We start from the raw sequence: 17931 nt of genomic DNA, 5'->3' as shown, positions 1-17931 counted from the left end.
GCTGAATCATTGGTTCAAATAACTAATTTATCATGCAATACCATAGGAACATTCATTTAGAACACACACACACAAGATACTGATAGTTTCACTGTGTAGCTGTTCATAAAATCATTAAATATTGTAGTACAAAATATGTGACACATGTTTCATTGTGCTACTACACATAAATATATCACTGTAAAAGGACTAGTAGAGAGAATACTACAGACACAGTGGAATCATTGAACAAAATCTGAAATGTATTGATGAAATGCAATAATATCACAACATAGGTTTCTTTGAATCAAATCAAAAAATAATAAATAGCTACAAAAATATATAACAAATACAGTAAAACGTCAAGTGCAGTGTTCCTCACCTGGCTTACTGTAAAACACCACTGCAGTGTTCCTCACCTGGCTTACTGTAAAACATCACTGCAGTGTTCCTCACCTGGCTTACTGTAAAACATCACTGCAGTGTTCCTCACCTGGCTTACTGTAAAACATCACTGCAGTGTTCCTCACCTGGCTTACTGTAAAACATCACTGCAGTGTTCCTCACCTGGCTTACTGTAAAACATCACTGTAGTGTTCCTGACCTGGCTTACTGTAAAACATCACTGCAGTGTTCCTCACCTGGCTTACTGTAAAACATCACTGCAGTGTTCCTCACCTGGCTTACTGTAAAAAGCCAAACAAAGGATTGATTACTGTACTTCTATATTTCCATCAACTCTGCCTTGTGGATTTGGCCACAGGTTCTCATCCACATCACAATGGATGTTTTCATTAGCCAAACATCTTGGGAAGAATCTTCAGGGCATGGTGATGTCATTGCATGCGTCATCCATGGCCTGGAGAAGGGTGGCTTGTTCGTGAGGGCGCCTATCATATACCTTCCACCTCCATGTGGAGAAAAATTCCTCAATCGTGTTAAGGAAAGGAGAGTATGGGGGTAAGTACAGGGTGGTCAATTGTGGTTGGGCCTGAAACCATGCTTGCACCATTTGAGCATGGTGGAACCTGACATTATCCCACACAATGGCATAGGTCATGTCATCAACTCTACAGACCTGATTTAGCACATCAAGGAAGGTTATATTCGAACAGCAAATCATGTGGCTGCCTGCAACTCAATATGTATTAGATGTTGTTCGACCAAACATTAGAACAGGCAAGATGAGTAATCTAAGCAACTTTGACACACATGGTGATTCCAGCATCTCAGAAACAGCTGCCCTTCTGGGATTTTTACGTACTACATTCTCTAGAGTTGACAGTGAGCTGCATTTCTGTGGGCAAAAACACCTTGTTAATGAGAGAGGTCAGAGGAGAATGTCCAGACTCATTCAGAAAGGCCACAAATGCTCAAATAACAGCTGTTTAAAACAGTGGTGTACAGAATGGCATCTCTTAACGTACAACACCGTAAATAATTCAGGCTGTTGTGGAGGCAAAAGGGGGTCCTACCCAGTACTAGATAGGTGTACCTAATAAAGTGGCCGGTGAGTGTACAGTAATGTCAAATCAGAAAACATGGTCTGGAAAAGTGGTACATGGGACCATAGAAACAGTGTCTGATAAAGAATGATGATGAAACATTACATCTATAGATAATGTAGTTTAATTGGTTCATGTTCCACAGAAATTGGTGTCAATGGATCTCGTTATCCTAAAACTTTTATGATCTAAACATGGAATGTTGTTAGTCAGTTTCCATAAAACGATGCATTAAGACTAATGCAAAAGTCACTTATCATTTTGAGCAGTTGTATCAATTGATAGTTAGATCATTGTAATGAAATGAATAGACAGTCATCTCAGATGTAATGTGTGAATTGCATTTTGAAATGGTAATACTTTGATGTTTAGTTGTGTCATTTTGAACAGGTGATTTTAGTTCAATGGACAAATGATCTTAGCTTTATGTGTATTGTATCCAAGCAATTGGAAAAAGTGTTTGTTTTGAAAAAATCTTTGAAGTAGACTACTGACACTTGAAGGTAGCTTTAATGATTATACAATCTTGGTTTGGTCATTCATAATTTAAAATGTTTAATAAATGTATTCAATTTATTAATACATTCATTTATGAATAAATTCAATTCTATCCAATTACATTGGATTTGAATCAGTTTTAGCAGTGGTGTAAAGTACTTTAGTAAAAATACTTTAAAGTGCTACTTTAGTAAGTTCGTTTTTTTGAAGTATGTGTAATTTACTTTACTATTGTCACGGTCATTGAATGGAGGAGACCAAGGCGCAGCGTGATATGAATACATGTTACTTTTAATAAAGATGGACACTAAACAAACTATACAAAATAACAACCCGAACACGAAGCTATAATCTAAATGTACAGACAACTAGACATAGACAATAACCCACAAATTACCCAAAGAATATGGCTGCCTAAATATGGTTCTCAATCAGAGACAACGATAAACAGCTGCCTCTAATTGAGAACCAATCTAGACAACCATAGAGATACATAACACCTAGACTAGTAAACACCCATAGACATGCAAAACCCCTAGACAGGACCAAAACACATACATCACCCATGTCACACCCTGACCTAACCAAAATAATAAAGAAAACAAAGAATACTAAGGTCAGGGCGTGACAACTATTTATAATTTTGGCAACTTTTACTACACTACATTCATAAACAAAATAATGTACTTTTTACTCCATACATTTCCCTGATACACAAAAGTACTCGTTACATTTTGACAGGAAAATGGTCCAATTCACACACTTATCAAGAGAATATCCCTGGTCATCCCTACTGCCTCTGATCTGGCGGACTCACTAAACACACATGCTTTGTTTGTAAATGATGTCTTGGAGTGTTGGAGTGTTGGAGTGTTGAAGTGTTGGAGTGTTGAAGTGTTGGAGTGTTGGAGTGTTGGAGTGTTGAAGTGTTGAAGTGTTGGAGTGTTGAAGTGTTGGAGTGTTGGAGTGTTGAAGTGTTGGAGTGTTGAAGTGTTGAAGTGTTGGAGTGTTGGAGTGTTGGAGTGTGCCCCTGTCTATCCGGCAATACAATAAAAAAAACTAGAAATTGTTCTGTCTGTTTTGCTTAATATAATGAATTTGAAATTATTTATACTTTTACTTTTACTTTTGATACTTAAGTATATTTAAAACCAAATATTTTTTTACTTTTACACAAGTAATATTTTACTGGGTGACTTTCACTTTTACTTGAGTCATTTTCTATTAAGTTATCTTTACTTTTACTACAGTATTACTATTGAGTACTTTTTCCACCACTGAGTTTTAGCCAGTTCTATTGGATGCTGTTGTAAATGGTGTGTTTCCTGTTTTACAGAGCCTCTCCTGGATGACTTCCTGCTGACATACCTGGTGTTCATGTCAACCAGTGATCTGTGTCAGGCTCTCCTGGGACAATATCCTTCTACTTCAGGCTGTGGTGGTCACCTGTACAATATAGTGCACCACCCTTATCTCTAGACTACAGAACCTTACCTCTAAATTACAGTACACCACCCTTACCTCTAGACTACAGTACACAACCCTTACCTCTAGACTACAGAAGCTTACCTCTAAACTACAGTACACCACCCTTACCTCTAGACTACAGTACCTTACCTCTGAACTACAGTACACAACCCTTACCTCTAGACTACAGTACCTTACCTCTAAACTACAGTACACCACCCTTACCTCTAGACTACAGTACCTTACCTCTAAACTACAGTACACCACCCGTACCTCTAGACTACAGTACCTTACCTCTAGACTACAGTACACCACCCTTACCTCTAGACTACAGTACACCACCCTTACCTCTAGACTACAGTACCTTACCTCTAAACTACAGTACACAACCCTTACCTCTAGACTACAGTACCTTACCTCTAAACTACAGTACACCACCCTTACCTCTAGACTACAGTACCTTACCTCTAAACTACAGTACACCACCCTTACCTTTAGACTACAGTACCTTACCTCCAGACTACAGTACACCACCCTTACCTCTAGACTACAGTACCTTACCTCTAGACTACAGTACACCACCCTTACCTCCAGACTACATTACACCACCCTTACCTCTAGACTACAGTACCTTACCTCTAAACTACAGTACACCACCCTTACCTCTAGACTACAGTACCTTACCTCTAGACTACAGTACCTTACCTCCAGACTACAGTACACAGCCCTTACCTCTAGACTACTGTACCTTACCTCTAGACTACAGTACCTTACCTCTGGACTACATTACACAGCCCTTACCTCTAGACTACAGTATACCACCCTTACCTCTAGACTACAGTACACCACCCTTACCTCTAGACTACAGTACACCACCCTTACTTCTAGACTACAGTACCTCACCTCTAGACTACAGTACCTTACCTCTAGACTACAGTACTTTACCTCTAGACTAAAGTACCTTACCTCTAGACTACAGTACCTTACCTCCAGACTACAGTACACCACCCTTACCTCTAGACTACAGTACCTTACCTCTAGACTACAGTACACCACCCTTACCTCTAGACTACAGTACACCACCCTTACTTCTAGACTACAGTACCTCACCTCTAGACTACAGTACCTTACATCTAGACTATAGTACCTTACCTCTAGACTACAGTACCTCACCTCTAGACTACAGTACCTTACCTCCAGACTACAGTAAACCACCCTTACCTCTAGACTACAGTACCTTACCTCTAGACTACAGTACACCACCCTTACCTCTAGACTACAGTACCTTACCTCTAAACTACAGTACACAACCCTTACATCTAGACTACAGTACCTTACCTCTAAACTACAGTACACCACCCTTACCTTTAGACTACAGTACCTTACCTCCAGACTACAGTACACAGCCCTTACCTCTAGACTACTGTACCTTACCTCTAGACTACAGTACCTTACCTCTGGACTACAGTACCTTACCTCTAGACTACAGTATACCACCCTTACCTCTAAACTACAGTACCTCACCTCCAGACTACATTACACAGCCCTTACCTCTAGACTACAGTACACCACCCTTACCTCTAGACTACAGTACCTTACCTCTAAACTACAGTACACCACCCTTACCTCTAGACTACAGAACCTTACCTCTAAACTACAGTACACCACCCTTACCTCTAGACTACAGTACACCACCCTTACCTCTAGACTACAGTACCTTACCTCTAGACTACAGTACCTTACATCTAGACTATAGTACCTTACCTCTAGACCACAGTACTTTACCTCTAGACTACAGTACCTTACCTCTAGACTACAGTGCCTCACCTCTAGACTACAGTACCTTACCTCTAGACTACAGTACACAACCCTTACCTCTAGACTACAGTACCTTACCTCTAGACTACAGTACCTTACCTCTAGACTACAGTATACCACCCTTACATTTAGACTACAGTACCTCACCTCTAGACTACAGTACACAGCCCTTACCTCTAGACCTCAGTTTACCACCCTTACCTTTAGACTACAGTACCTCACCTTTAGACTACAGTACCTTACCTTACCTCTAGACTACAGTACCTTACCTCCAGACTACATTACACAGCCCTTACCTCTAGACTACAGTATACCACCCTTACCTCTAGACTACAGTACCTCACCTCTAGACTACAGTACCTTACCTCTAGACTACAGTACCTTACCTCTAGGCTACAGTACACAACCCTTACCTCTAGACTACAGTACCTTACCTTTAGACTACAGTATACCACCCTTACCTCTAGACTACAGTACCTCACCTCTAGACTACAGTACCTTACATCTAAACTACAGTAGCTTACCTCTAGACTACAGTATACCACCCTTACCTCTAGACTACAGTACCTCACCTCTAGACTACAGTACCTTACCTCTAGACTACAGTATCTTACCTCTAGGCTACAGTACACAACCCTTACCTCTAGACTACAGTACCTTACCTTTAGACTACAGTATACCACCCTTACCTCTAGACTACAGTACCTCACCTCTAGACTACAGTACCTTACATCTAAACTACAGTAGCTTACCTCTAGACTACAGTATACCACCCTTACCTCTAGACTACAGTACCTTACCTCTAAACTACAGTACACCACCCTTACCTCTAGACTACAGTACCTTACCTCTAAACTACAGTACACCACCCTTACCTCTTGACTACAGTACCTTACCTCTAAACTACAGTATACCACCCTTACCTCTAGACTACAGTACACCACCCGTACCTCTAGACTACAGTACCTTACCTCTAAACTACAGTACACCGCCCTTACCTCTAGACTACAGAACCTTACCTCTAAACTACAGTACACCACCCGTACCTCTAGACTACAGTACCTTACCTCTAGACTACAGTACACCACCCTTACCTCTAGACTACAGTACACCACCCTTACCTCTAGACTACAGTACCTTACCTCTAAACTACAGTACACAACCCTTACCTCTAGACTACAGTACCTTACCTCTAAACTACAGTACACCACCCTTACCTCTAGACTACAGTACCTTACCTCTAAACTACAGTACACCACCCTTACCTTTAGACTACAGTACCTTACCTCCAGACTACAGTACACCACCCTTACCTCTAGACTACAGTACCTTACCTCTAGACTACAGTACACCACCCTTACCTCCAGACTACATTATACCACCCTTACCTCTAGACTACAGTACCTTACCTCTAAACTACAGTACACCACCCTTACCTCTAGACTACAGTACCTTACCTCTAGACTACAGTACCTTACCTCCAGACTACAGTACACAGCCCTTACCTCTAGACTACTGTACCTTACCTCTAGACTACAGTACCTTACCTCTGGACTACATTACACAGCCCTTACCTCTAGACTACAGTATACCACCCTTACCTCTAGACTACAGTACACCACCCTTACCTCTAGACTACAGTACACCACCCTTACTTCTAGACTACAGTACCTCACCTCTAGACTACAGTACCTTACCTCTAGACTACAGTACTTTACCTCTAGACTAAAGTACCTTACCTCTAGACTACAGTACCTTACCTCCAGACTACAGTACACCACCCTTACCTCTAGACTACAGTACCTTACCTCTAGACTACAGTACACCACCCTTACCTCTAGACTACAGTACACCACCCTTACTTCTAGACTACAGTACCTCACCTCTAGACTACAGTACCTTACATCTAGACTATAGTACCTTACCTCTAGACTACAGTACCTCACCTCTAGACTACAGTACCTTACCTCCAGACTACAGTAAACCACCCTTACCTCTAGACTACAGTACCTTACCTCTAGACTACAGTACACCACCCTTACCTCTAGACTACAGTACCTTACCTCTAAACTACAGTACACAACCCTTACATCTAGACTACAGTACCTTACCTCTAAACTACAGTACACCACCCTTACCTTTAGACTACAGTACCTTACCTCCAGACTACAGTACACAGCCCTTACCTCTAGACTACTGTACCTTACCTCTAGACTACAGTACCTTACCTCTGGACTACAGTACCTTACCTCTAGACTACAGTATACCACCCTTACCTCTAAACTACAGTACCTCACCTCCAGACTACATTACACAGCCCTTACCTCTAGACTACAGTACACCACCCTTACCTCTAGACTACAGTACCTTACCTCTAAACTACAGTACACCACCCTTACCTCTAGACTACAGAACCTTACCTCTAAACTACAGTACACCACCCTTACCTCTAGACTACAGTACACCACCCTTACCTCTAGACTACAGTACCTTACCTCTAGACTACAGTACCTTACATCTAGACTATAGTACCTTACCTCTAGACCACAGTACTTTACCTCTAGACTACAGTACCTTACCTCTAGACTACAGTGCCTCACCTCTAGACTACAGTACCTTACCTCTAGACTACAGTACACAACCCTTACCTCTAGACTACAGTACCTTACCTCTAGACTACAGTACCTTACCTCTAGACTACAGTATACCACCCTTACATTTAGACTACAGTACCTCACCTCTAGACTACAGTACACAGCCCTTACCTCTAGACCTCAGTTTACCACCCTTACCTTTAGACTACAGTACCTCACCTTTAGACTACAGTACCTTACCTTACCTCTAGACTACAGTACCTTACCTCCAGACTACATTACACAGCCCTTACCTCTAGACTACAGTATACCACCCTTACCTCTAGACTACAGTACCTCACCTCTAGACTACAGTACCTTACCTCTAGACTACAGTACCTTACCTCTAGGCTACAGTACACAACCCTTACCTCTAGACTACAGTACCTTACCTTTAGACTACAGTATACCACCCTTACCTCTAGACTACAGTACCTCACCTCTAGACTACAGTACCTTACATCTAAACTACAGTAGCTTACCTCTAGACTACAGTATACCACCCTTACCTCTAGACTACAGTACCTCACCTCTAGACTACAGTACCTTACCTCTAGACTACAGTATCTTACCTCTAGGCTACAGTACACAACCCTTACCTCTAGACTACAGTACCTTACCTTTAGACTACAGTATACCACCCTTACCTCTAGACTACAGTACCTCACCTCTAGACTACAGTACCTTACATCTAAACTACAGTAGCTTACCTCTAGACTACAGTATACCACCCTTACCTCTAGACTACAGTACCTTACCTCTAAACTACAGTACACCACCCTTACCTCTAGACTACAGTACCTTACCTCTAAACTACAGTACACCACCCTTACCTCTTGACTACAGTACCTTACCTCTAAACTACAGTATACCACCCTTACCTCTAGACTACAGTACACCACCCGTACCTCTAGACTACAGTACCTTACCTCTAAACTACAGTACACCGCCCTTACCTCTAGACTACAGAACCTTACCTCTAAACTACAGTACACCACCCGTACCTCTAGACTACAGTACCTTACCTCTAGACTACAGTACACCACCCTTACCTCTAGACTACAGTACACCACCCTTACCTCTAGACTACAGTACCTTACCTCTAAACTACAGTACACAACCCTTACCTCTAGACTACAGTACCTTACCTCTAAACTACAGTACACCACCCTTACCTCTAGACTACAGTACCTTACCTCTAAACTACAGTACACCACCCTTACCTTTAGACTACAGTACCTTACCTCCAGACTACAGTACACCACCCTTACCTCTAGACTACAGTACCTTACCTCTAGACTACAGTACACCACCCTTACCTCCAGACTACATTATACCACCCTTACCTCTAGACTACAGTACCTTACCTCTAAACTACAGTACACCACCCTTACCTCTAGACTACAGTACCTTACCTCTAGACTACAGTACCTTACCTCCAGACTACAGTACACAGCCCTTACCTCTAGACTACTGTACCTTACCTCTAGACTACAGTACCTTACCTCTGGACTACATTACACAGCCCTTACCTCTAGACTACAGTATACCACCCTTACCTCTAGACTACAGTACACCACCCTTACCTCTAGACTACAGTACACCACCCTTACTTCTAGACTACAGTACCTCACCTCTAGACTACAGTACCTTACCTCTAGACTACAGTACTTTACCTCTAGACTAAAGTACCTTACCTCTAGACTACAGTACCTTACCTCCAGACTACAGTACACCACCCTTACCTCTAGACTACAGTACCTTACCTCTAGACTACAGTACACCACCCTTACCTCTAGACTACAGTACACCACCCTTACTTCTAGACTACAGTACCTCACCTCTAGACTACAGTACCTTACATCTAGACTATAGTACCTTACCTCTAGACTACAGTACCTCACCTCTAGACTACAGTACCTTACCTCCAGACTACAGTAAACCACCCTTACCTCTAGACTACAGTACCTTACCTCTAGACTACAGTACACCACCCTTACCTCTAGACTACAGTACCTTACCTCTAAACTACAGTACACAACCCTTACATCTAGACTACAGTACCTTACCTCTAAACTACAGTACACCACCCTTACCTTTAGACTACAGTACCTTACCTCCAGACTACAGTACACAGCCCTTACCTCTAGACTACTGTACCTTACCTCTAGACTACAGTACCTTACCTCTGGACTACAGTACCTTACCTCTAGACTACAGTATACCACCCTTACCTCTAAACTACAGTACCTCACCTCCAGACTACATTACACAGCCCTTACCTCTAGACTACAGTACACCACCCTTACCTCTAGACTACAGTACCTTACCTCTAAACTACAGTACACCACCCTTACCTCTAGACTACAGAACCTTACCTCTAAACTACAGTACACCACCCTTACCTCTAGACTACAGTACACCACCCTTACCTCTAGACTACAGTACCTCACCTCTAGACTACAGTACCTTACCTCTAGACTACAGTACCTTACATCTAGACTATAGTACCTTACCTCTAGACCACAGTACTTTACCTCTAGACTACAGTACCTTACCTCTAGACTACAGTACCTCACCTCTAGACTACAGTACCTTACCTCTAGACTACAGTACACAACCCTTACCTCTAGACTACAGTACCTTACCTCTAGACTACAGTACCTTACCTCTAGACTACAGTATACCACCCTTACATTTAGACTACAGTACCTCACCTCTAGACTACAGTACACAGCCCTTACCTCTAGACCTCAGTTTACCACCCTTACCTTTAGACTACAGTACCTCACCTTTAGACTACAGTACCTTACCTTACCTCTAGACTACAGTACCTTACCTCCAGACTACATTACACAGCCCTTACCTCTAGACTACAGTATACCACCCTTACCTCTAGACTACAGTACCTCACCTCTAGACTACAGTACCTTACCTCTAGACTACAGTACCTTACCTCTAGGCTACAGTACACAACCCTTACCTCTAGACTACAGTACCTTACCTTTAGACTACAGTATACCACCCTTACCTCTAGACTACAGTACCTCACCTCTAGACTACAGTACCTTACATCTAAACTACAGTAGCTTACCTCTAGACTACAGTATACCACCCTTACCTCTAGACTACAGTACCTTACCTCTAGACTACAGTACACCACCCACCTCTAAATTACTGACGGTACTACACACACACACACACACACACACACACACACACACACACACACACACACACACACACACACACACACACACACACACACACACACACACACCTCACCCTTAAACCCACTACACACATACACCTCCAACTTGGAACAATTAAAAATAGCGGTGTTGATCCTGTTGGCCTAGCTAATGTCAATACACACAAAGCCTACTGAGAGTCCTCTCTCCTGCTGTGCTGATGCCTTAACTCATGAAGCCCACCTATTGTTCTAAGAGACACCACCGGGGGAAAGAGGAAGGGAAAGAGGTTCTGGACAGGAAACGTCAGGTCCTGCACCTGGTGACACAGTGGACAACACTGTACAGGGACTTCCTACGAGAAGACGAGCATGTTAAACTCTTCATGAAGGTATGCCGGAGCGAGGGAGGAGAAGAAGAAGGGATATTATAGCCTGTTTCCAGATCTGTTGTGCTTTCTTTCAAACTCCTCTAGTCATTTATAAGGAGTTGGCAAGACAAATGTGGGGCCAGGCTAAGGATATGGGACAGTGAGATGACCCTAAAATAAGTGATATCATGATGATACGGGAGGGTGAAAACAGACATTAGATGTTGTCTTTGTGTTTTAGACATTGTATCGTTTCCTCCTGGATGACCTGTATGAGTATCCAACTCTAGAGAAGGAGCAGAAGGACCTGCAGAAACTCCTGCGGCTGCATCGCAGACAGTGAGTGGCCATAGAAATTGAATAATAGAATAATATGATGAATTAGTTACACTACATGACCAAAAGTATGTGGACACCTGCTCGTCGAACATCTCATTACAGAATCATGGGCATTAATATGGAGTTGCCCCCCCCCCCCTTTTGCTGCTATAAAAGCCTCCAGGCTTTCCACTGATGTTGAGCGATTAGGCTTGGCTCACAGTCGGCGTTCCAATTCTTCTGAAAGGTGTTCGATGGGTTGAAGTCAGGGCTCTGTGCAGGCCAGTCAAGTTCTTCCACACCAATCTCGACAAACCATTTCTGTTTGGACGTGTGTATTCTGAACATGTACCTGGTAAACAGGAAATGTGACTTTGTGTGCATGTCAAATGGCACCCTTTTCCCTGTATAGTGCACTAATTCTGACCAAAGCCCTATAGGCCTATCACCCTACTCCCTATTGGCCTGTAAAGGGGTTGTGTTGTTGTACTGTTTGGGGAGTGTGTTGTTGTACTGTTTGGGGAGTGTGTTTTACTGTTTGGGGCTGCGTTGTTGTCCTGTTTTGGGCTGCGTTGTTGTACTGTTTCGGGCTATGTTGTTGTACTGTTTGGGGCTGTGTTGTTGTGCTGTTTGGGGCTGTGTTATTGTGTTGTTTGGGGCTGTGTTGTTGTGCTGTTTGGGGCTGGGTTGTTGTGCTCTTTGGGGCTGTGTTGTTATCCTGTTTGGGGCTGTGTTGTTGTCATGTTTGGGGATATGTTGTTGTCCAATTTGGGGCTGTGTTGTTGTGCTGCTTGGGGCTGTGTTATTGTGTTGTTTGGGGCTGTGTTGTTGTGCTGTTTAGGGCTGTGTTGTTGTCCCTGTTTGGGGCTGTGTTGTTGTCCCTGTTTGGGGCTGTGTTGTTGTGCTGTTTGGGGCTGTGTTGTTGTGCTGTTTGGGGCTGTGTTGTTTTCCTGTTTGGGGCTGTGTTGTTGTCCAATTTGGGGCTGTGTTGTTGTCCAATTTGGGGCTGTGTTGTTGTGCTGTTTGGGGCTGTGTCATTGAGTTGTGTTGTTGTCCCTGTTTGGAGCTGTGTTGTCCCTGTTTGGGGCTTTGTTGTTGTCCCTGTTTGGGGCTGTGTTGTTGTCCTTGCTTGGGGCTGTGTTGTTGTCCCTGTTTTGGGCTGTGTTGTTGTCCTGTTTGAGGCTGTGTCGTTGTCCCGTTGGGGTATGTGTTGTTGTGCTGTTGGGGTCTCTGAGTTCCTCTCCCTCTGTCTAAGACACGTAGGAAGAATATCTGGGAAAGCACAAGCTGTGACAGAGAGGCCTGTTGTTCCATTTCTACTGTTGGTTCTCTTATTGCCAATAGCGTTGAGGATTCCTTCCTGGTTGACAAACGCACACATCCAAGAACACCCAGAATATAGAACATGGTGTCCATCGAGTGGGACACATCCCATGTCAACCCTCCTCCCTCCTCCCTTCCCCTCACCTACTCCCAACCAAATTCACATAGAAATGTGAGTTATAGATCTGTTATTATAATTGAAAGCAAGTCTAAGGGGTGGTAGATCATTTCTATGCTTCCCGTTCATGAGATTAGTTTGTGTCTTACTTTCGCTTTTGTACACCAGCTTCAAACAGCTGAAAATCCAATATTTTTGGTTATTGAAATATATTTCACAGCGGTTTAGATGGTACAATGATTCTCTACACTATACATCGCTTGTTTTGTCACAAACTGAAATTAGGGAAACTATTTGAATGTTAGCAACCAGGAAATGGTGGACCGATTTCTACATATTGCACCTTTAATCAGGACCATGACTCATGTCATGACTAATCTAGTTTATTGATGTAAAAATCACAGTAATACCAGGTTACTGGTTGATTTATGTAAAATCACAGTACTGCCAGGTTACTAGTTGATTTATGTAAAATCACAGTACTGCCAGGTTACTAGTTGATTGAAACGGTTCAAAACTAGTGTGTGTATTTTATCGTTCTTGTCTCATGGTCTAATTGTTTGATTTTGTTTCTCTCTCCAGTACATTGGAGGAGTATTCACCCCACAGAAAGGTAAGAGACCAAACTACATGAGATGAGTATTCACCCCACAGAAAGGTAAGAGGCCAAACTACATGAGATGAGTATTCACCCCACAGAAAGGTAAGAGGCCAAACTACATGAGATGATTATTCACCCCACAGAAAGGTAAGAGGCCAAACTGCATGAGTGTCACGGTCTTCCTCTTCATCTGAAGAGGAGAGGCGAGAAGGATCAGAGGACCAATATGCGGCGTGATATGTGTTCATAGTGAATTTTAATAAAGAGAACACTGAACACTATACAAAAGAGTAACAAAAAAACAATAAACCAAATACGACCGTGAAGCTACAAATGAGACCTGTGCTGACGCAAGCCACTAACATAGACAATCCCCCACAAACAAACAGTGCAACCCAGGCTACCTAAGTATGATTCTCAATCAGAGACAACTAATGACACCTGCCTCTGATTGAGAACCATACTAGGCCGAAACATAGAAATCCCCAAATCATAGAAAATCAAACATAGACTGCCCACCCAACTCACGCCCTGACCATACTAACTAAATACAAAACAAAGGAAATAAAGGTCAGAACGTGACAATGAGATAAGTATTCACCCTACAGAAAGGTAAGAGGCCAAACTATATGAGATGAGTATTCACCCTACAGAAAGGTAAGAGGCCAAACTATATGAGATGAGTATTCACCCTACAGAAAGGTAAGAGGCCAAACTGCATGAGATGAGTATTCACCCCACAGAAAGGTAAGAGGCCAAACTATATGAGATGAGTATTCACCCCACAGAAAGGTAAGAGGCCAAACTATATGAGATGAGTATTCACCCTACAGAAAGGTAAGAGGCCAAACTATATGAGATGAGTATTCACCCCACAGAAAGGTAAGAGGCCAAACTGCATGAGATGAGTATTCACCCTACAGAAAGGTAAGAGGCCAAACTATATGAGATGAGTATTCACCCTACAGAAAGGTAAGAGGCCAAACTGCATGAGATGAGTATTCACCCCACAGAAAGGTAAGAGGCCAAACTGCATGAGAGGTAATGGAGCTATTATATGACTCACATGAGGCTGCTGAGGGGAGGACAGCGAATGGAATAGCATCAAACACATGGAAACCATGGAAACCATGTGATGGGTGTTTTTTATTTTTTTATTTATTTCACCTTTATTTAACCAGGTAGGCTAGTTGAGAACAAGTTCTCATTTACCACTGCGACCTGACCAAGATAAAGAAAACTGTGCGACACAAACAACAACACAAGAGTTACACATGGAATAAACAAGCGTACAGTCAATAACACAATAGAAAAAAGCAAGTCTATTCTATATGTGTGCAAATGGCGTGAGGAGGTAAGGCAATAAATAGGCCATATTAGCGAAATAATTACAATTTAGCAGATTAACACTGTACTTGATACCATTCCACCTATTCCACTCCAGCCATTACCACGAGCCCATCCTCCCAAATTAAGGTGCCACCAACTTCCTGTGGTAAAAGTGCGTCATTGTTGGACAGGGTTTCCCATTTTATTTGGCCCCCAAGTTTTCAGAGTTAAAACTCCAGCAAATCAGCTGGTTTTTCATTTTGTAAACCTGGTAGAAAGTGTTTCCATGCATAATAGAGAGAAATATATTTATGTGATTGAATACAAATGTAAACCAGGTTTGAAATGATGTTTTAGTAAAATATTATATCTGTTTGGGCTTCTTGCGATCAATTTGCAGTCTACAAATGATTTGTAATTATGTTCTGGCCCCCTGATCATCCGCTCAAGAAAAAAATGAGCCCGTGGCTGAATCTAGTTGAGGATCCCTGTTGTAGGGATGTGTTTACTTTTGAATAGCCAGGTTTCCTTATAGCCTGTTTGCAACAGTTTGGGTCATTAAATACTATTGTCCTCTTGTTTCCTGTAGAAACCACAAGAGTCCAAAAGAGTTAGAATGTTTTCTCACACAGTATGAATGTGTTCTGAAGTCTCTGTATGTCCCTGCATTTAGAGCAAAGCTCATTCCCATCAGCTGAGCCTGAAAGAGAACGTGCTCCCGACCAGAGGAACACAAAGGGAGACCAGGGAAGGTGAGTCGATCCTAAAACATGCCTACGTCCCAAATGGAACCCTATTCCCTACATAGTGCACCACTTTTGAGCAGGGCTCTATGGCCATTTGGGATGCAGCCCCTGTCTTTGTATTTCTTCTTCCTACATTCCTCCCAGCATGCATTGTTTCCACATTTTGTGTCGGCTGATGACGTTCTGTATAGAGCATCTCAGAGCCATTCTTTTTAAGGTAGCAAGCACAGTGAGGAGACAGAGTAACAATGGGAATCCTTGAGGCTGGGCAGAAGGAGACTTTTCTGAACAATGAAATTCCCAATGCTTTCATGTTCAATGTTGTCAGTACATGAGGTGATGCATGTGAATTATGACATCATTGAACATGAAAGCATTGGGGATTTCATTGTTCAGAAAAGTCTGTCTGTCCAGCCTCTTCACACACATCACCTCATGTACCACTTTATGTAGCAGGTTAGCCATTTGAGAACACCCATGAGTTGACCATTCAAATTGCTATGGTCAGTAGTTCCAACTCCATTCTATTCATTCTACTTCTATGGGATAAACAGTGTTCTCTTTCTCTCTGGTTCCTTCCTTCCTCTCCCTCTCTCCCTCCCTCCTCAGTGTTGTGTCATGTGTACGTGAGCATGGACTCATATCTGAGTGTGAGGAGCCTGGCCAGTGTTGTGGCCCAGGGGCTGCTGCAGGAGGTGGCTGAGAGACTGGATGTCCCCCTGGAGGAGCTCGTCCTGCTGGCTGTCACCTACCCTGGAGGTATCTAATCTAACCCTAACCTAACCATACCTAATACAACACAACACACTGGAGGAGCTGGTCCTGCTGACTGTCACCTACCCTGGAGGTATCTATTCTAACCCTAACCTAACCATACACAACACACTGGAGGAGCTGGTCCTGCTGACTGTCACCTACCCTGGAGGTATCTATTCTAACCCTAACCTAACCATACACAACACACTGGAGGAGTTGGTCCTGCTGACTGTCACCTACCCTGGAGGGATCTAATCTAACCCTAACCTAACCATACACAACACACTGGAGGAGCTGGTCCTGCTGACTGTCACCTACCGTGGAGGTATCTAATCTAACCCTAACCTAACCATACACAACACACTGGAGGAAATTGTCCTGCTGGTTGTCACATACCCTGGAGGTATCTAATCTAGTCTAATCCTAACCATACACAACACACTGGGGGAGCTGGTCCTGCTGGTTGTCACCTACCGTGGAGGTAACTAACCACAACTTAACACACATGGATTCACCAGAGTTTCAATGGTCTGTCTGTCTGACCGCCTGCTTGTCGAAATCATATCAAATCGAATGTTCTTTGGTCACATACACAGATTTGCAGATGTTACCACAAGTGCAGCGAAATGCTTGTGTTTCTAGCTCCAACTGTGCAGTAATACCTACACACACAGAATCCAGAAAAATACAGAGAACTTATGAAATATCAGAACAAGCAATGTTATATTTGAGATTCTTCAAAGTAACCACCGTTTGCCTTGATGACAGCTTTGCACACTCTTAGCAACCAGGTTCATGGGGTGGTCACCTGGAATGCATTCCAATTAACAGGTGTGTCTTGTTAAAAGTTAATTTGTGGAATTTCTTTCCTTCTTAATGTGTTTGAGCCAATCAGTTATGTTGTGACAAGGTAGGGGTGGTATACAGAAGATAGTCCTATTTGGTAAAATACCAAGTCCATATTATGGCAAGAACAGCTCAAATAAGCAAAGAGAAATTACAGCCATCCTTACTTTAAGACATTTAGGTCAGTCAATGCGGAACATTTCAAGAACTTCAAGAAAGCTTCTTCAAGTGCAGTCGCAAAACCATCAAGCGCTATGAAGAAACTGGCTCTCATGAGGACCACCACAGGAAAGGAGGACTCCGAGTTAACTCTGCTGCAGAGGATAAGTTCATTAGAGTTAACTGCACCTCAGATTGCAGCCCAAATAAGTCCTTCACAGAGTTCAAGTAACAAACATCTCAACATCAACTGTTCAGAGGAGACTGAATGAAT

The 17931-nt window shown here is 42.7% G+C and overlaps 1 protein-coding gene across 2 annotated transcripts in view; it reads left to right on the top strand.

Annotated features, from left to right (window-relative positions):
• Window positions 1–17931, top strand: part of LOC116364216 (rap guanine nucleotide exchange factor 5) — a 64891-nt gene that overhangs the window by 33023 nt on the left and 13937 nt on the right. For both annotated transcript variants that reach the window (XM_031817462.1, XM_031817461.1), the window contains 6 exons: window positions 3319–3397; window positions 11335–11482; window positions 11703–11800; window positions 13803–13833; window positions 15824–15902; window positions 16506–16655. In XM_031817462.1, the coding sequence (XP_031673322.1) occupies window positions 3319–3397; window positions 11335–11482; window positions 11703–11800; window positions 13803–13833; window positions 15824–15902; window positions 16506–16655 (585 nt within the window). The remainder of the gene's footprint in view (window positions 1–3318; window positions 3398–11334; window positions 11483–11702; window positions 11801–13802; window positions 13834–15823; window positions 15903–16505; window positions 16656–17931) is intronic.

The sequence above is a fragment of the Oncorhynchus kisutch genome, unplaced genomic scaffold (assembly GCF_002021735.2).
Source record: "Oncorhynchus kisutch isolate 150728-3 unplaced genomic scaffold, Okis_V2 scaffold1038, whole genome shotgun sequence".
NCBI lineage: Eukaryota > Metazoa > Chordata > Actinopteri > Salmoniformes > Salmonidae > Oncorhynchus > Oncorhynchus kisutch.
The sequence above is the reverse complement of the archived record's forward strand: the minus strand, read 5'-3'. Positions and strand labels throughout refer to the sequence as shown.